General features: G+C 41.0%; 1 protein-coding gene across 4 annotated transcripts in view; it reads left to right on the top strand.

The window, feature by feature from the left end:
* The first annotated feature begins 356 nt into the window (after positions 1-356).
* The window catches only part of LOC126336923 (uncharacterized), a 191,808-nt gene continuing 171,365 nt past the window's right edge, over positions 357-20,799 (top strand). The window contains exons 1-2 of one of the 4 annotated variants that reach the window (XM_050001076.1): positions 357-480; positions 20,123-20,160. In XM_050001076.1, coding sequence (XP_049857033.1) covers positions 436-480; positions 20,123-20,160 — 83 coding nt within the window. In that variant the 5' untranslated portion in view covers positions 357-435. The remainder of the gene's footprint in view (positions 481-20,122; positions 20,161-20,799) is intronic. The other 3 variants (XM_050001078.1, XM_050001077.1, XM_050001079.1) reach the window with 3 other exon arrangements.

Genomic DNA, 20,799 nt, shown 5'->3' with positions numbered 1-20,799 from the left:
GTCTGCTTTGGCCTGATGCAGCTGCAACATTTGTGATGTCTCTGAAAACTATTTGCAGCACTACACTTCAATTTATCAAAGAGTTTTTTTTTTCTCCTCTCATGCAGTGCAGCAGATGCATGAATATACGTGTGTTTGTGTGAGAAGGAAATAACCACTGTACTACATACGTAACAGTAACAGAACAGCTCGAAGCTGCTATTGACGAACGTTGAACAAAAGATGACATTTCCACGAGGTGTTTCTTGCGTGTACAGCTGCAGCACAGACGCACTAATGGCGGTAAACATGCCGTGCGGTACCCGCTGAATACTCCATGCAGCCGCTAGTAACCTCAATTGTGTTACTATATAAGTACCGCAGCCAGGAAACAGCTCGAATGTTTTCAGTTTAAACTCCACTAGACAGTCAGCTGCGATACAGCTTGTAGAGCAAATGGGGATAATAATTTGTGCTGTTTTTCTTTTCACCTGCTTACTGGTAAGCTATACCTTGATTGACGATTTTGCCTTTACATCTACAACCGTACTTTGCCACTGGTATAGTGTGTAGAAGAACATACCTTTACATTGTACTATTATTAACGCAGCTTCCCATTCCAGTTTTGGATAAACCGTGGTGTGAATGATTGTTTATATGTCTCTGATTGGGCCGTTAGCCTAATTACGTTTCAGTGTGTCTGCGAATTCATACTTAGAGGGCAGAAGTAAATGAAATTTGTAGTTTCCACACTGAAAGGCAGTTCTTGGAATATTCCAAGAAGATTTTCGCGAGGTGCACAACTCCTTCCTCCAAATGCGTCCCAATTAGAATTATTCGGCTTTTCTATTAGACTTTTCTGAGAGTCAAACAGGTCTGTAACCATTCGCGTCCCCCCTCAGTCGATTACGTTTGGCGAATGAGTCTGGTGCTTGGTGTTCTACCAACTGTCTCTGTTTGCATTATTGAGACTCAGTTCAAACTAATGATTAAATAGCCATTCCCTGGCAGTTATAGGACAGATAATTAACACTGCCACTCGCAAGTGTTATTCAGATCCGGCGGGGATGGACGAGATGCTTTAATACTGCACGCAAAAACACGTCACTACAGGAAGATGTGTATATGATAGACAAATATCAGCAAGATGGTGCTACGCAGGAGAATCAGCCCATCATTCAACCGAGTACTGGCGAGCTGCTGGAATCGACGGGAACTGGTGCTAACAAACTAAGGAGAAGTGAAGAGCCAGACATGCAAGTGAAAAGGATTCGTGTGCAAACTAACCCTAACATTACAACGTACCCGTTTTTCAGATAATTCAGTAGCTTCAAATCCCGGGGCACTCAAGTCACACGAAATTAGGGATCATAATGGTAGAGCATTAGATAACAGCGCACTAAACTTTAATCTTTCCAGCAAGGACAACAGATATAGTAATAAAGATAATGGGCCGTTTATAATTATTGTGGAAAGTGCTGAAAAAATCAGGTAGTAAATTAGACCCAGTAGTCCTGGGGAAAATAATATTTCGTGCAGGTATAACAGCCAAACAGTACATAATTGAAATTGCCAAAGTAGGGAGAAATCGTGTACAAATAGAAACACGTTTTCAATTAAAGACGAACAAACTACTGGATAGCAAAATTTGGGTTGAGAGAAATTAAACAGCATATATCCCAAACAGCGTAACACAAAAATGATGGTTTATCAGGGATGTTGACACCTCACTCATCGAGGAGAAAATGTTACGCGAAATCCGGTACTCGGCTCCAGTGCTACATGTGAAAAGGTGCACGAAAAAAAATATCAGAAAGGTGAGGTACACCCGATTCCTGTCCGTGTTTTTAAGTTTTCGAGCACAACACTTTCCACAACATGTTGCCATACTGGACACGCGTTGTCCAGTACAACTATAGTTCCTGCCAGTTCTACAGTGCTATCGGTGTTACGGTAGAACGTTACAAGTGCTTAATGTCGCGGAACACAGCGTTGCTATTCTAAGGTGTGTCTACTGTTCTGGAAACCGTGGTCCAACTGACAGGGACTGCACTGACGTTAAGAAATTTGCAGGCGTTAAGGACGTCGCAGTAGTGAATGATATTCCACTGTAAGCAGCAATCAATCAGACCAAGAGCCGAGGCTACTCCAAGGCCGCTCAAAATCCCGAATTTAATACAAGAAATCAGAAATACAAGGAATCGCACCACTTCCGACAGCAGTGTCCGCATGTAGGATAGTGAATTTTCGAAGCACGCGGAATGGTAATGTCGTTTCCGCTCAAGGGACCATGTGCGTGGCGCCACTTTTCAGTCACAAGGGAAGTATTTGCATTCGAACGAACATATGTGTATGAAATTTTGTTTAAACTCGCAGGACCGTTACATATTTCTCAATGACGTGGCGAGTGTCGATTTTCTACAAGACTCTGCAAACAAGGCTGTAGATGTCTCTGCAAATGTCATTGTAGAATCCACACGCAATGCATACATATTCACTATAAATGTACGTGAGGACTTTCAATAAAATACTGAAAGCAATAAGAATGAGTACAAAACGCAAAATGAAGACAAGCAAGTTGATCATATGAGACACGTACACAACACCGAGCGAGGTGGCGCAGTGCTTAGCACACTGGACTCGCATTCGGGAGGACGACGGTTCAATCCCGTCTCCGGCCATCCTGATTTAGGTTTTCCGTGATTTCCCTAAATCGTTTCAGGCAAATGCCGGGAGGGTTCCTTTGAAAGGGCACGGCCGATTTCCTTCCCAATCCTTCCCTAACTCGAGCTTGCGCTCTGTCTCTACTGAACTCGTTGTCGACGGGACGTTAAACACTAACCACCACCACACGTACACAATCTATAATATCAGTGCGGAATGCCATGTCAGTGACACTTTTGAAGTTGTCCAAAGATTCATCAATGTCGTAGCCAGAGTTCTGCCACAAGTAACGAAGCATTGGTCTACATATTTCTGCAAATAATTGATTGCACATGACAGAATACATTTTCATGATAAAGAATCTGTCATGCAAATTTAGCTGCACGTTGCTGGAACTTAGCTTACGAAATGTTATTCCCTTGAGATGTATTTTATGTTCTCTAAAGAAATACACGTCCATAGGTCGTGCATATTTTGTAGTTTTAGGTGGAATGATTTTTTAACACTAATCTTTTCCGCCAGAATCTTCCAGTAGTACTTTTTCATCCTTATGTCCAGACTAAGAATCACGTAGTGCTAGGGACTTTGTCGGCAAATGCGGAGTCAAAACTGACAGAAAAAGCTTGTTCGGATGTTCTTTCGTCATCTCCTCGCTCACACTTGCATCTACGAAGATATTTGGAGGGCACCGTTTTCCTATTTCCCTTGACAGTCGGGGTCCAAAACTTTCCATTTGGCCATTTAGATATTGTCTGCCAATCGCCTGTCCATTGATAGTAGCTACATCGAACGTGTAGCTGTGTGTTGCGCTGTTAACTGATTGCAACGTAGAGACGGTGTTTCCCTCCCATTTCATGACTATCGTTCTTTCGAAAGCAAGCTCGTAGTTGAACTAACTCGCATCACAGTTCCATACCGAACCATTTTTGGTGTTTTCTGTCGTGATGTGAAGACTGACTTCAGTGACAAATGTTTGAGCTCTTTGAATCGTCTTTCTCGTTGTCCTCATCTTTTCGTGCTTGGAGCACAGATATCCTAAACTTTTTTTCCAAATTAATACTAAATTCCACTGATGCTGTAAAGTTTGTATGCGCGAGATTCCTGGCTACGACAAATGTCTGTAAGTACCAATATTGGATGGAATAACAGCATTCTCACGCTTCATAGTACTTCGCCATCACAAGCTGCTTGATGATATTGAACTGCAGCGGACGATTTCCTTTGAAGCTGTATTGCCTTCTCTTTTCCTTGCCTTTATCTTTCAGTTCAGGGTAGCTTTTCAGGAGTTTGTCATATGTGTTGAAACCCCTTCATGATAATCATACAGTACCGCTTTGTGGGTTTCCTTCATTTCTGGAGTCACCTCATTTGGTCGACCATTGCGTGCTCGTCTTGGCAGCTCGTACGGCGTCGTTTAAACTCAGCTACCCAATATTTTCTGTTGTCAGCGAAGGAACAGACTCTCCCAAAGTAGAATCTAACTCAGCTTTAATATCGGTTGCGCTAAGGATTTTGAAAAAAAAAAAAAAATATGTATCACATAACGATGACCAATTTTCTCCATTTTCACAAGTTCACTCACAACGTTAACTATTGATGGCTGCCAAACATATACTAAACAATGTGGCCTCTTCAAACTTCTCGAAGCATATGCAAGAATTTTTAACATGTTGCAGCCCTGTCAGCAACTGTGATAAAGTAATACGTCAAAGATCCGCCTCAGTTGCGAAAAGCTACTGGTCTTTACCCAGGTTCCAGCTAGAGTAATCTAGCCTTCTTCAGAAACATAAAATAAGCTAATACATGCCAGAATCAGGCACAGTCAAACATAAAAAGCTAAAGTACCGCGGCACCATGCCAAGCTTCGTTATTTAGCTGAGGAACAGCCCCGGCCCCACTGCGTGGAAAGCGGTCGGTTAGCCGCGAACGCTACGTTTGACCGTGCCTTATACTGGCATGTATTAGTTTATTTTATGCTTCTAAAGATTACTCTGGCTGAAACCTGGGTGAAGACCAGTAACTTTTCGCAACTGAGGCGGATCTTTGACGTATTGAAACATATGCTTCATAGGACGTATACTTTATAATCCAGAGATAATTTTCAACCACGACTGCCATCTCTCGGTTATGCCCGGTACTTAATGGGTCCACCCTCGTATGTGGCACAAATTTTCGATGCGGTTCCTCTTGGAACTATAAACACTTCGACTATCTTGTCCCGCCACACGAGCGCCAACAATTCGCCCACGCTGGACTTCACTTAGCTCCGACATAATGCACTCACAACTACGCAGAGCACTGTTCAGACCGCGACTGACACCTGCATCATATTGAGGTCGTTGCACAGGTGCCGTCCCTGATCAAATATAACAGGGCAACCAGCTGGTTAGGCCAGCATCTGTATTTAAGTTCAAGCATGCTTTTCTCGCGGTGTTTCCATATTTTTGTCCAACCCATGTTTGTACCCAGTCGTTTCTCCTTGAATCTTTTCGGAAAGAGGTTCTGGCATACTTGGCAGTTTTGACTGATTCCAGTGACTAGTCGTCAGTCATGTAGTTCAACGAAATCAGATCTTCTAGCCTATCTGCAGGCGTCACATTTGTATCTACATCTACATAAACATCCATGCTCTGAAAATCACTGTGAAGTGCATGGCAGAGGGCACTTCCCATTGCGCGACGATTAAGGCTTCTTCCCATTGCATTCACATATGGAGAGCGCAGAAATAAAGACTTTAATCGTACAGTGAAAGCTTTTACGCTCGGTTCTCTTAATTACTGGTGAATGTTTTGGGTTGTGTGCTTGTGATCCATGAATTTTTTCCTGGAGTTTCTTCCAGAGCCGTGTTCCGCTGAGACTTGACAACTAAGTGGAGCCAGGAGCACATCTGAAATTGTTCAGTGCAGTTCTGAACGAAATGTCAGAAAAAAAGTTTGATGGATCAATTTCATTCAACCCGGAAGATTCGTTAGCTATTAAAGGCTTTAATTCCCTTGTAAATGGTAATTAGTCTTCTCTTCGTGATCTCTACATCTCCCACACTCAGGTTCTTCAGCGTGCCCTTAGAATCCTCCGTGCTGGTTCTTGGAACATTTTTAGGGGAGTAGATGGCGTCTATCTGTAAACGTTTGCGAGGAAAGATTTTTCAGCGTTTCTGTGACACTTTCCCGTGTTGTTATGGTCTTCAGTCCTGAGACTGGATTGATGCAGCTCTCCATGCTACTCTATCCTGTGCAAGCTTCTTCATCTCCCAGTGCTTACTGCAACCTACATCCTTCTGAATCTGCTTAGTGTATTCATCTCTTGGTCTCCCTATACGATTTTTACTCTACATGCCGCCCTCCAATCCTAAATTTCTGATCCCTTGATGTCTCAGAACAAGGCTTACCAACCGGTCCCTTCTCCTTGTCAAGTTGTGCCACAAACTCCTCTTCTCCCCAATTCTATTCAATACCTCCTCATTAGTTATGTGATTTACCCATCTAACCTTCAGCATTCTTCTGTAGCACCACATTTCGAAAGCTTCTATTCTCTTCTTGTCCAAACTATTTATCGTCCATGTTTCACTTCCATACATGTCTACACTTCATACAAATACTGACACTTAAATCTATACTCGATGTTAACAAACTTCTCTTCTTCAGAAATGCTGTCCTTGCCATTGCCAGTCTACATTTCATATCCTCTCTACTTCGTCTTCATCAGTTATTTTGCTCCCCAAACAGCAAAACTCCTTTACTACTTTAAGTGTCTCATTTCCTAATCTAATTCCCTCAGCATCACCCGACTTAATTCGACTACATTCCATTATCCTCGTTTTGCTTTTGTTGATGTTCGTCTTATATCCTCCTTTCGAAACACTGTCTATTCCGTTCAACTGCTCTTCCAAGTCCTTTGCTGTCTCTGACAGAATCACAATGTCATCGGCGAAACTTAAAGTTTTTATTTCTTCTCCATGGATTTTAATACCGACTCCAAATTTTTCTTTTGTTTCCTTTACTGCTTGCTCAATATACAGATTGAATAACATCGGGGAGAGGCTACAACCCTGTCTCACTCCCTTCCCAACCACTGCTTCCCTTTCGTGCCCCTCGACTCTTATAACTGCCATCTGGTTTCTGTACAAATTGTAAATAGCCTTTCTCTCCCTGTATTTTACCCCTGCCACCTTCAGAATTTGAAAGAGAGTATTTCAGTCCCAACTGGGACTCTTCCTGTTCCGCTATCACCTAGCATGATATTTGGCTGAAAACGTACCGGATCGTAAAGAGTTCACTGTGGTGTTCAGAGTGCCTTGAGCGGGATGGTTGTGAGCGTCAGAAGGGAGGCCGGTTAGAAAGGAAAGAGGGAGTATACTCTCACAGTTCGGTGTGTAAGAAGGTTCGCCTCGGGCGCGGAGGTGAAGGCTTGCTACCAGTCTAGGAGTTAGGCTTAAAAACGGGGTAGATAGGAGGAGACGTGTCTGGTGGCCGGTTCTGAGGAACAAAGACTCAGAGATCGGCGGCACGAAGCTAAAACTTAAGAGCATCTGCTCTGAACAAAGGCTGGAACTGAAGAGAGGAAGGAGCAACTGCTCTATTCATCCAGGCCATATACGTAACGTGCCACCCACACACCCTACTGGCTAAACGGTGTCGTAGTGACTCCAGTCTATTCGGCAGAGACACCAGAAAAGTAGCGTGGGGCTGGATTCAGCGAACTTTACTGGAATGAACCGCTTCTGTCCTATCCTGGGATGGCATATAGTAGAGATGGGCAAATTTGTTCATCGTTGGGAACTAGTGCACTGCTGATCACTGTTTTTTGGGAACCGTTCATTTTTACTCGTTCACCGTTCATTTGTGCTTGGTATATGGTTCTTATGAAAAACTGAAAGCCAGTAGTGTAGGTGACTGAAGGATGGAGGGCACCAAGAGGGGTGCTTGCCTCCCCCTGCAGTATAGAGTTTTTATTCATTACAGAGTTCTCACACACTTTTAGAAGTAATTTCTGTGATTCTGCAGAACCTCTCGTTTAACCAACTGTAGCGTTGTGTGGCTGATCGCAGGGAAATAATATAGGGTGGCCCACGGAAAACCGGCCCCGAGTACAGACTGCTCGCCAATTACTGACGATGTGTTGCTCGTTACGAGCAGATACAACAAACAGACAAACATGTAATAATTATGAAGTGAAGAAATAACAAGCTAATGGAAGCAACAATGGCGAAACAGTCGATGACGATGTATAGAGAGCTGGAGAGGAGTACATAAAAATCTCACGCGACGCGCATGGGGTACAGTACATGCAGTCTTGTAAACCTGTTGGTGGCTGTTTCCCAACTTAATACAGCACAAGAGTCTTGTATAAAATTCTTCGTCACGACTTCCGCTACATAGCTATGCTACGTTGTAAACAATAATCGTTTACACCCTATATATACTTCACGTTGTCTCTGAGTTCGTAGGCGAAGTAGACTTTATGGAAGTATAAAACAAACTGTGGTTTTCTCATCATACTTGCGTCACATGTTTAGTAAAAATTAGGTTCAAAAATGGTTCAAATAGCTCTGAGCACTATGCGACTTAACTTCTGAAGTCATCAGTCGTCTAGAACTTAGAACTAATTAAACCTACCTAACCTAAAGACATCATACACATCCATGCCCGATGCAGGATTCGAACATGCGACTGTATCTGTCGTAAAAATTAGGTTTTTACGTTGCATTATAAAAGTTAATGCAGCAATAATAATAATAGTTAAGTTCGCAGTAATAAAGTTTTTTGTTTGAAAGCTCCTTCTGAACAAATATTTTTGAGATAATAAGTAAATATGGTTTTATGGGAATCTATGTCTTTTCAAATGGAGAGGCACCGCTTTTCCTACTGAGCCAAAATGACCCACAACCCACTTTTTTTTATTTCAAAGAAACCAAACTAGCAGGAAACGTAAATTGGAAAAACCAAACTTAAAAATAATTAGAGCCTTCCTAAATGTAATGTTTTGCATATGAAAGATACACGAAAATCGTTTTATATGAATTTTCTTACACTAAAAATTAAGCTAAATATTGAATGTTGTTGCTAAATCAAGTCGATGAAACCAAAAAATATATGAAACAAAAAAACATGCCTTGTTATAAGTATGTCTTCTGCTGTTCATCGATATAATGAAGTGAGCTGATATGCCGTTTTTTTACCTGAGAAGACGTACCTATTACATACAACGTAATTTTTATGTAATTTACGTAACTATAAAATACTTTTTGATTACCGGTCGTGGACGCTGAATAGCCAGACCTAAGTGCAAGAACAGTTTGGAACACATGTAAAATGGGCGAGCGCAGTGAACGAAACGAACAACTGGATACTGAACTAACTAGGAGCAGTCGGCAGTGGAACTGAGACAGGTGGTCATGCAAAGAACGACCAGTGCGGCCGAGGGACACCGAGACTGAGACCAGCACGGGACCGAGGCAGGAACGAGAACTGCCAAAGTGACCGCCGCGACCGAAGTGAACTAGTGAACTATGAACCGATCGTTCATCGTTCACGGGAACTGTAAGTAGACCGCCGCGACCTAAGTGAACGATGAACCGATCGTTCTTGGAATTCGTTCCTCGGTCCTTTCGTTCATCTTGGTAACCCGTTCCTTTGCACCCGTTCGTTCGCGAACTACCTTTCTCTAGCATATAAGCACTGTAATACTCACACTGGTAACTTGGTTGAAAAGCATACGAGAAATTTCGGAATAGAATTTTCCGTAAGATTTCTGCACTAGCGATGGCGACTTGCGCAGGGATGTGGAAAATGGAAATTATAAAAAAAAAGTAGATAAACACAATACAACAAAGAACTCAAGAAGACGACAGCTCTTGTCAGGGTTTTCGGAGATTTATTCTGGCTAAAAGGTAAGTAACACAGCTGTTAACGAAATTGCTGTCTATGAATTCCTAATTGAGAGCAACCTCTTCTCTTCCCCCTTTTACCATTACCTCTCAACACAGTAAAGATGTAAAACAGAATAACACCAATCCCAAACGACGGCAAAGAGCATTTCTGATACTAAACAGCCCGGCCTCCTCCCTAAGAGGAACAGAATGAAACGTGGGTAACAAAAGAAGAAAAAGACGATGAGCAGTTGCAACAAACGGCGAACAAGTCACCGAATTTACAGTTACATAATAGACTTAAAGATACCCCTGTCCTCATATCTTTGTCTAGGATAAATTGTTGCCGGCCGGTTTGGCCGAGCGGTTCAAGGCGCTTCAGTCTGGAACCGCGCGACCGCTATGGTCGCAGGTTCGAATCCTGCCTCGGGCATGGATGTGTGTTATGTCCTTAGGTTAGTTGGGTTTAAGTAGTTCTAAGTTCTAGGGGACTGATGACCTCAGATGGAAAGTCCTGTAGTGCTCAGGGCCATTTGATAAATTGTTTTTTCGTGAAGCAAATGACAGACCTGGAAACCCTTTCCCATACATCCCTAATTGTGCTCTCATCTGCCCCGTTCCCAGCTCGCTGGGATTTATCTGAAAAAAAAAAAGAAAACACGAGTAAACGTTTGTGAAGGGGCGGGGTGGGAGATGGATTACCCTGCAACACATCCCGAGCAGGTCTTTCGGCATCACTGAGTTATATACACCAACAGGTTTACCTAGGCACACTACTCATTATATCGGACGATTCAGCTAAAGTGTTCAAATGTTTCCGGAAGTGGTTAAGATTAAGATATCGCAATTCTGTCTCCACCTAGATGAATAGAGAAAAAGTCCTGGCTAAACGACGTTTAGTCACTTTTCATAAGTGTGTTAATTACGCTTTTTCAAATGAAGTTATAGTAATTGTATTTGCTAGTATTGTAGTTCTAGAGAGACGAATTTAACAGCGTTTCACTCTGTGAAGTATGATTACTTCTTTCGGAGTGATTACAGTGTTTACAACTTCTAATTTATTTTTTTGGAACACGAAACTGATTGTTACCTTATGCACAAATTCGTAATTTCATATCCATGTAAGGAAATACATCAAGTCGAATAAGGACAAAACAGTGTTGCACTGTCGGAGTACCGGTATAAAAGAGGTGCATAAGAAATGTAGCTCTCATTTTGTTTGTCGTTCATGTGTATCGAGTGCTGGTCAGTTGAAAAAAAAAATGCGTTTCACAAACCAAGCGAAACTAGATATGTTACTGTTTTACGGAGAATGCAGAAGGAACGCGAAGAGAAGATCTGAGTTGTACGCACAAAGATATCCCAACAGACGGTATCCAACAAGAATGACAATTCAGGGAATGTGCCACAAAATTGTTTTTGAAAGGGCACTGTAGTACAACCTAGAGAACAAGAAGAAAGCCTACAACGAGCGAAGCGAATGAACTAGATGTCCTGACAGCTGTCGCTTGTAGTCCACAAGCCAGCTCCAGAGGAACTGAGTGCCTCTAGAGAAAGTCAGTCTGCGTTTTTCACAGACAGCTTCTATCCGTACCACGTGTCACTTCACCAGCGAGTTAACCAGCGGGATTGCTGAAGACGCATGGAATTCAGTCGGCCGGTCCTGATGCAACTTTAGGACAGCCGGCCGTGGTAACCGTGCGGTTCTAGGCGCTGCAGTCCGGAACCGCGGGACTGCTACGGTCGCAGGTTCGAATCCTGCCTCGGGCATGGATGTGTGTGATGTCCTTAGGTTAGTTAGGTTTAAGTAGTTCTAAGTTCTAGGGGACTGATGACCTAAGATGTTAAGTCCCTTGGTGCTCAGAGCCATTTGAACCATTTTTGCAGACCAGGACAAGTTCTTTCTTCACAGAATTCTCTTTACCGATGAAGCTACCTTTACAAACTATGGAAAGTTGGACATAATAAACTAGCTCAGTGTCTGCTACTTGCTCGCATAGACTATATGGCCTCCACAGGTTTTTATTCTTTAATCGCATTTTTATTTTGTTCAAAACTTGCAACACCCTCTAAACTTTTCACGTTAATTAATGCTATAGAAGCATGGTGTTTTCCGAATCTACTTCTGACCAAAAACGATTCTTGTTAATCTTGTCTTCTGCGTTCCCGTGGTGATAGTTTCATACAAACTTTCATTCCCTAACATATATTTCTTTGTGTGTAACCAACAAGTGAAATAACAGTTTTCATATATTTAGCTTTAAAAATTTTTGATGTAACTAAATATTCGCTTAAACATTTAAATCCCATATTTCACCCTCTTAAAGATTGAATTTCCAAAAACAGTAAAACAGGTATTTTTTCATTTGTAACGGAGAAGCCAAATATCAGTTTTCATAGAGCTCTAAAAATAGTTTCACAATGAAATATTTTCATAAAACATTTCAACCCCTATTTCACCCCTTAAGGGTAGAATTTCCAAAAACACCGAAAAACGTATTTTTTAATTTGTAACAGAGAAGTCAAATACCAATTTTAATAGATGTCGATTTAAAAATACTTCAGTGGTTCTTTAATAACGGTTTATATTAGAAACCAAATACTAATTTCCGTAGGCATAGCTTCAATATTGCATTAAAAGCGACATATTTTCAAAAAAAGCTTTTAACCCCTATTTCAATCCTTAGGGGTGGAATTTCGAGAAATCCATTCTTAAACGACGACTACAGCATAAGATGAACACCGTCTCCAAATTTCAAGTTGCTATCCTTAGCGGTTTGAGCCGGGTGATGATGAATCAGTTAGTATATTGCCTTTTACGTGTATAGATACGCAGTATTCGGCCTCTGGCAATCCGCACTGGATGAAGCAAGTTGCACATTAGAGGCAATGGAGTGTGAACGTTTGGGACAGTACTTCTGGGGACTACATGACTGATCCTTACTTAACTGAAGAAACTTATCTGGTAAAATACACCCACAATTTCGTGTTTTTGTATTGTAAGGCGCCACGTATACCGTTTGTATGTGTATACGTGTATGTCGTCGTTGTCGTCTCTTCTTTCCCTCTTCGATATCAGAACATGAGAAATGTTGATGTTTGTTGTTTACTTATTTGCTGTCGACAACACACAACTACACGGCCACGGCATCACCTGCTTCCGGAATAGCTAGCTTAATATAGTATAAAGATACTGAGTTTCGATGCAGCGTTATTTCTGTGTGATATTATTCTTCACTTAACCTTTGAGACTTTAAGAGCCAGCTACTCTTAATCAGGCCCAAAACTCGACTTGTAACGAGAGCACTTACGATCATTCTGTCACAATATTAATAATACGCAAGGCTCTACACCACTATAAGAAAATATCACTGTTCATGAAATAACAAAATATACGAATAAACTTCTTTACATTTTTCCTTTTATTTAATTAGATGCTTTCAAAAGTTTACTTCGCGCCCACAAATCATCTACACCTCGATGTAGAGTTTAAACGTTTGCATGAAAAATAGTACACTGTTTATGGTGACAACCAGGGTCAATTCTAGTGTCCGATACCACCCGCTGGATTTGATCAATGACGTAATGTGTGATGTTATTTAGTTTGTGCTGCAGATTGCTGTCGATGAACGTTAAATGATTTCTCTGGATTTCCTCGTTACACGCGTATATTAAAAATTCGATGTAGATTGTTTTGTTTTCATTTCGCAATTTGTTTTAGGCATTTTTTGTTAATGAAGGTAGTCGTGATTTATAAGTAGTCGTGATTTATAAGGTCTTGATTTCTCACGCTGTTCGTTATGGATGAGTCAGTTGTTTTTACTGCGAAAATTCTGCTTCAGAAAATGAGTGACCGTAAATCAACTATACAATTTTTGCAATCATTGGGAGTCATTGCTGAATTTTGCAAGTTCAGTGTCTGCGGAAGTTATATGGTTTTGACGAAGGTTGCGTTATCACGAACGTCCGACGAATACATGTGGAGGCGCAGAAAAAATAACATATCGAGATCCATAGGCAGGTGGACGTGGTTCGAAAGATCGAGGCTGAATTTAGAAGTGATTGTCACGTTAACCTACTATTTTTGCTATGAATATTCTTGCAAATCTGTCATACACGAAGCAGGGGTTTTGTGTGGCACTGTAGTCGACTGGTTCTAATTTTGTAGAGAAGTCTGTGGGGAATTTATAAAGTATAGGGGCTCATTGGGGGGAGCCAGGGGTTATAGATGAGTCACATTTTGGAAAGAGAAAGTACGAAAGGGGGCTTGAGGTTGTTGGGCTTTGGGCTTTTGGAGTAGTAGTTTCTGGGGTAGATTGTGCTGATGTTGTATTGAGGGTTGTACAACTCGGACAAAGGAAGTCTTGAATCTTTAATAAAAGAATATGTAGAAGAAGGCTCTGTAGTCACGTCGGATGGGTTTGCTTCGTACATGGGGTTATCATCATTTGGTTGTGAATCACAATATTCAGTTTAAATATTATAAGACGGGGGCATGTACTAATACTATCGAGGGGTACTGGTGAGGGGGGGAGGGGGGGGAGGGGGGAGGAAGGCATAAAATCTGTGTCGCGCGGGGAAACCGAAGGATTTCAGTGTTGCAAGGCCATTTAGATGATTACCGTTGGAGGTATAATATTCCTATAGGTTATTGTTTATTTCTTGCATTTATAAAAGTATTCAGCAAAATGTAGAAGCCTCGTTTTGTTAGTTAGGTGTTGGTGGGTATGATACTTTTTTCTTGTTTTACGTTGCGTTTTATGTTACTGCATTGTGCGAATGCTACTTTTTTTGTTTCTCTGAAGGAAGGTTTTTCTGTCGTTTCAATATTTTCTGGTTACTGTGGCGGGCCGAGGGGCATTGCTGTGTCTTTGCCAGGGGGTTTATTTTAAAAGTTTTGTCCGATTGAGGGTGGGTGGTAGGAAAGAACTGATTTGGGTGGTACCTCATTCGTGCCTGGCAGTCTGTGTTTCTTATTATTTTTTTGTTAGTTATTCTGGATTTTGCTTCTACCGTTACAGTTTGACCTTCTAACATTATTATTTCTTGTTAATTCCTTATTTCCTTCTTGTCAGCCTCGATCTTTGTCTCCTTTGGAAGTTAATATACGGTAAGTTTCTTTTTCTGTAGCCATTTTGATGTTTTCCTTTTCGATGTTTCTGCTACACTTCTCTTATTTTTACTGTCACCCCTTGTTGTATCGATTTTACTGAGTGTAACTTGGAGCTACTGTAGCTGGTGTGACTTTTGTGTAGTATAGTTATCGGTTGCAAGGTTTGGTAATTTTTTGTTTTACTGCTTTGCGTGTGCATTAATGTGTGTAAGGATTTTCGTTTTTTGGAAGTCTAGTCGTATTCTGTAGTTCACTAACAAGATCATTTTTAAGCACGGTTCTGATATGTTACAATATTATTGCGCAACGAACAGTAATATTGGAATCGGTAACTAGAAATGACCTCCTACATAGGTTACTTCTAGTTACCGATTCAAGCTGTTCAACGGTTCATTATTTAGATTGTTTTTGCAGTACATGTAGAAAATATAATATAAGCACTCGTAGTTGCTCTCGTGTTCTTATTTATTTCAGTCATCTTCAACTCGTTTAAATGAAATTCGCGCGTAAATAATAGTCGCGTTAAATGTATTATTTTGTGGGATGCAACATTCGGTTGTTGACGAGTATGATCCATTCCATTCGTAGATTGTCCATTGCAGCATCTTTGCCTCACGTATGACGTCGTTGGTCAAAGCCGACGGGTAGTATCGGGCACTAGAATTTATCCGGGTTGCTAGGCTTCTTCGATCAACGGGATTTATATTGGATTTTGAAAATTATCTTTCTATCCAAACTTACGTCCTCCACAAAGACTCATCAAATATTCTACCCTTTCTCGATAATTAAGAATTCGCGTAAATAGTATTTTCGCGAGTTTAAAGCAAACCATCGGGTCTAGTTTAGCAGGGATACAACCCGTCGGCTTTGACCAATGACGTCAGAATTGGTCAGAGAACATGTATTACAAAGATGAAAGAGCTGAGAAGACTGTTCAGAAACAAAGGAATGCAAGAGAGAAAAACTGAACTTCACATATATAAGGGCCAGTAGTATTTTCACGTTAACGATATCGCGTGTTTGTATCTTAGTATTTCTCCGCAAAATACAATGGAAAGAAATGAAAGAGATATATTACTAGCAAAGAATACATCACGTTACGTGTATGTCAGTTGTATCTCGAAACTCTTTCGAACTGAATTGCTTAAGTGCAGTACGGGATATAAGTTTAACGTACGTCGATTTCTTAGTTTCAACTAGCAATGCTGTCGTGTTGTTCACTTGAACTATGTATCCCCCGCTTCAGTAAACCGTAAATGAAACACCGGATACAAATTAAAAGCCCATTCGAAGTATGTTGCTTAGGTACAGTACGGAATACGAGTTTGTCGTAAGTCGATTTCTTCGTTTTCACTAGCATCACTGTCCTGTTCGTCACTTGAACGATGCATCCTCCACTTCAGTAAACCCTAAATGTAACACGGGATACAAATTGTAGATGTGTTGTTTATTTCTTTTCTTACGTACATATCAGTACTACTTATGAGAGAAGGACCTACGTATGTAATATATGTATACCAGACTTCCGTTGACTTCTAAATATGTACACTGGTAACGAAAAGGTGGAAATAGACGTGCGTTACATTTGCAACTTGTACCTCAATTGAGCTACACGGAGACACGAAGACGACACATGTATAATTTGTATCCCGTACTTCACTATGGAGTACAGTTTTCTTGTTGCCTTTGACGCTAATAGTATCCCATTCGTTACTTGAGCTATATAGCTGTACGCAACATTTGTATCTTGCTCGCCAATTGACATATATAGTGTCAGTGTAAAGGAGAAGTGAAGGACGGGATCAAATTTTAGTTGTGTCGGGGGTTTCTCCTGTTATATAGCAAGTTCACATTCGAAAATGTCGTACTGATATCAGTGCTGGCAAACGAAAGAAGATCGACAGCTGAGATATTTCTATTACGTTCTTCACAACACGAAAATACACATATTGGTGGAATAAAACAGTGAAATATCAAAATAGTGAAATACCGTGAAAGAAGCAAATGGAAAAGTGAATTTACCACACGGAAATATCGAGGAATAACCGAAGCTCGCCTAGACAGACAGTATCGAAAATTACATACCCACAATCAGACAAATCCATTCTTATAAACGAAAATAAGACACTAAAAATTGTTCTACAATAACAAACTAATACTCCAAATTACCTCAATATCATTACGAATAATTATTTTAATGTACAATGGCAGCGCTTATCCGGAACACAGAACTGTTTTATTATCTATGCCTCGAAGTGAAGACATTACTATCTATGACTAATGTATGACGTCATTGGTCAAAACCGACGGGTTGTGTCCCCTGCTTCACTAAACCCAAACCATCGGCGGCGCGAAAGCAGTCTTGATTCCGCGACACACTCGCGACGCATACTACCCTGTCACGAAATTGACCTGCATACATCTACAATCAATTACAAGGTCATAATTCGCCCTACGTGATTGTGTGCAATTGAACTTCGTCCAATCAATTATTTCTGAAATCGTAATCACTGATCCCGACACTGACCTTCCATGAACGCAAGTTAACACTCTTTCCTTTTTTTTTCTTTTTTCTAAGAGTACACGAATGATGTCACGTCATCTACTTAGTTATTAAAATATTATTCCAAATGATCTCAAACATTTATCGTAGTTATATTTTGACGGCAATCAGAAAAAATATGATTTATTATCGGAAAGCAACACATAACAGATCGCAAGTCGCACGTAACTAAATGGCAGCTTTGCATAGCGTCGGGACTTAATCACGCAAAACTATATAAAGAAATCCCCCAAATCTCAATTTCTCCATACCAACTGACAGATACAAATTAAATATTCAAGACCTCATAGATCAGTCCCGACCTGTAATGTTATACCAAGTGCTACCGAAGTACCATTTGAAATAAATAGATGTATGTGAGACCGAAACGACTGGTGTATAACACTACCCGCTTGTGGCTAAGAAAGCGCTCAACCAGTTCTTTCCTGTTCGCTGGATAAGATGTGAAGGCCTTAACAGCTGGCCTGTACGTTCGCCTGATTTCATGCCATTTGACATTTTTCTCTGGGGTAAACTCACATATGATGTGTATGCACAAATGCTGACAACTCCAGAGGTTGTAGTAACTGCAAACGTGTATTGTAATAGATGGTGGGAATTTCAAAGAGTTGATGATGCAAATAGAATTTCAAGGCAGTCTTTATGAATAAATTCTTTCGTGATTTTCTTTTTGTTGCTGTTGCTGATGTAATTTTGAAATGTAAGTGTGTATCATAACGTTAAACTCAGGACACGAAATTACTAACAATATTTATACTTCAGTTTCCTGTTTCAGAAATCCGTAGAATTTTTTACTTGCAATTTTCTTTCCAGTCTCAAGCAGCAGCAAGAGCTGAACCGTTTCTGTAGTTAAATGGTGAAGCATCCTCAACTGGCACGTTGTTTGCCTTATAGCTGGTATGTCGGTCGAAGCATATGTAACAAAGTGTGATTAGGATCAACTTAAAATTGAACTATTCTCACGTATTGCGCTTTTGTAAGTAGACTTTCTTAGTAGCTTAGAGGTGGAATACTCTATCAGCCTGACGCGACTATGTGTACAACACGAACTTTCGCATAAAACAGCAGTCGCTTTCAAGTTCAAAACATATAAATTCTAAATTGTAAATATTATAATTCCTCCGAAGCAGCTAATGTCGTTTTGAAGAGTGAAACGTCATTGCGTTCTTCTAATTTAGAACGACACTAGCGGCAGATGTTACTTTAATTCTGTTCGAAAATGTGATGTTGATACCATTATCTCCGTAATTAATATACGAGGGGTGTTTTTTAAAGTAAGTATCGTTTTGAAATAAAAATAAAACAAGTATACTTAGCATAGAAATTTTATTTTTTCGTGAAAGTCTGTACTTTAACCTCATTTCTACATAATACTCACCAATACGAGTATTTAGGCTCTTATAGTATAGTATAACCAGCTTTGAATACCATCCTCCAAGAAATCTACCTCCTGATTAGCATAACTTTCGATAACTGAAATGTTCTGTAACGTAATGCACACTTCTTGATACTGAAGAGGAGTACCGAGCGAGGTGGCGCAGTGGTTAGCACACTGGACTCGCATTCGGGAGGACGACGGTTCAATCCCGTCTCCGGCCATCCTGATTTAGGTTTTCCGTGATTTCCCTAAATCGTTTCAGGCAAATGCCGGGATGGTTCCTTTGAAAGGGCATGGCCGATTTCCTTTCCAATCCTTCCCTAACCCGAGCTTGCGCTCCGTCTCTAATGACCTCGTTGTCGACGGCACGTTAAACACTAACCACCACCACTTAAGAAGACTCATCACGTAACTATGAAATTGTAAAGCTTCTATTTTCTCTCACATTTTCACCAACTTTCTGCACTAAATCGTCAGTAATTACTGAAGGTCGCCCCTTCATTCATCATAATGCACATTCGTATGCTATCTTTAAAAGCCCTCACCCGGGTATTTCACAGTCATCGATTTGTCAATCGGAGGAGGCGTTTCAAATACTCGCATACAAACGTAAACACTCTCAGTGATTCTGTAATGGCCAAATGGCGACCGCGGCGCTGCAGTAACGGAATTTCAAAACGGTGCTTACTTTTAAAACATGCCTTGTAGCTATGAAAAGAGACTATACGTTATTAAAGAAGAGTTTTTCACCATTCCTTTGAGTGAAAAAAGATTTACGATACCTTAATCGGCTCGGGAAACATTTGCGGTTAATAGTTTAGCTGCATTAGCCTGTATTTTTTATCTCGAACATGTTTGACCCATAAGCAAATTGAAAATATTTTCAATCCTTCAGTTCTCCCACATACAGTATCTGCAATTGGGAATTCATCTGCCGAACAACCCCTACACTGGGATTTGATTGTAAAGAGCACAGTTGTACAATGGGCCGAATCTCAAAAAAATTTTAAGCATGAGAATTAGTAGCATGAAAAAAAACTGTCAGGAATGGTGTTATCCGTATCTCCATCGACCCGTTCCAATTTAAGTCGTCCATGATTTCCTTAAATCAGTTCAAATACTGGGATATTTCCATGAATAAGACCACAGTGTTGTCATTCCGCTGCCCTCACCCCATAAAATAGTTCTAAGCGTTTATAAACATGACATCGATGGGTTCTTTGGACCAGACATAGACTGGATACCAAGAGATAAAGACAGGCGGAGGCGGCGACCTAGTGGACGCTGATCAGACGAGCATTTAAAGCTTGCAGCAATTGCGTGGACGCGTCTGACCCAAGGCCGTAACGTACGCAACACTCTAAAAGGTGTCTTTAACCAGCAGTGCGCGCCAAATAGCTGGTAGCGATTATGATGATTTATTGCCTCAAGAGTGCTGCATCATTTCGTTTCCTGTTTGTCATTCCACGCTCTCTGTCTAGTTCCTGGTCCATCCAGGCCTACCCTAACGTGTTCCTTTGCCAAAAATATATCCTCAAAAACTTTTCTTTTTCACAGGGTACCAGTTTGCAGGCAGAAAATTTCGAAGGACTTAGGTGAGTGAAACATGAACTAATTACATTACGCATGTTCGCCACATCGTTTAAGTGTAACATATTTGTGCGGACTTTTTTTACCAAAACGATCAGCGAACTCTGTTATGTACTCTAGCTGTTTTTCATGCCTCCCAAGACTATTTCTCTAACACAAGTTTCACGGTACAAATTGCTATCTACATACACTAACCGATCAAAAGTATCCGGACACCTGTTAATGAACGTTAATATGGGGTCCACTCTTCACCTTTATTATGTGTTAGCCTCTGCTTGGGGGGCACTTTCAAAGATGTGTCTGAATGTCAGTGGAGGGATGGCAGCCCATTCGCCTTCAGAACACGAAACCAGAGGAGGTAGTGTTGCTGTACGTTGGAGTCGGAGCGAGGTCGACGCTTTAACTCAACCCGAAGGTGTTGCAGTGGCTTCAGGTCGGGACTCTCGGCAGGCTAGTTCATTTCAGGAGTGCCTCACATATAATACTTTAAGAGCCGGCCGCTGTGACCGAGCGGTTCTAGGCGCTTCAGTCCGGAACCGCGCTGCTGCTATGGTCGCACGTTCGAATCCTGCCTCGGGCATGGATGTATGTGATGTCCTTAGGTTAGTTGGGTTTAAGTAGTTCTAAGTCTAGGGGACTGATGA

Source organism: Schistocerca gregaria, chromosome 2 (assembly GCF_023897955.1).
Source record: "Schistocerca gregaria isolate iqSchGreg1 chromosome 2, iqSchGreg1.2, whole genome shotgun sequence".
NCBI classification, from domain to species: Eukaryota; Metazoa; Arthropoda; class Insecta; order Orthoptera; family Acrididae; genus Schistocerca; species Schistocerca gregaria.
The sequence above is the reverse complement of the archived record's forward strand: the minus strand, read 5'-3'. Positions and strand labels throughout refer to the sequence as shown.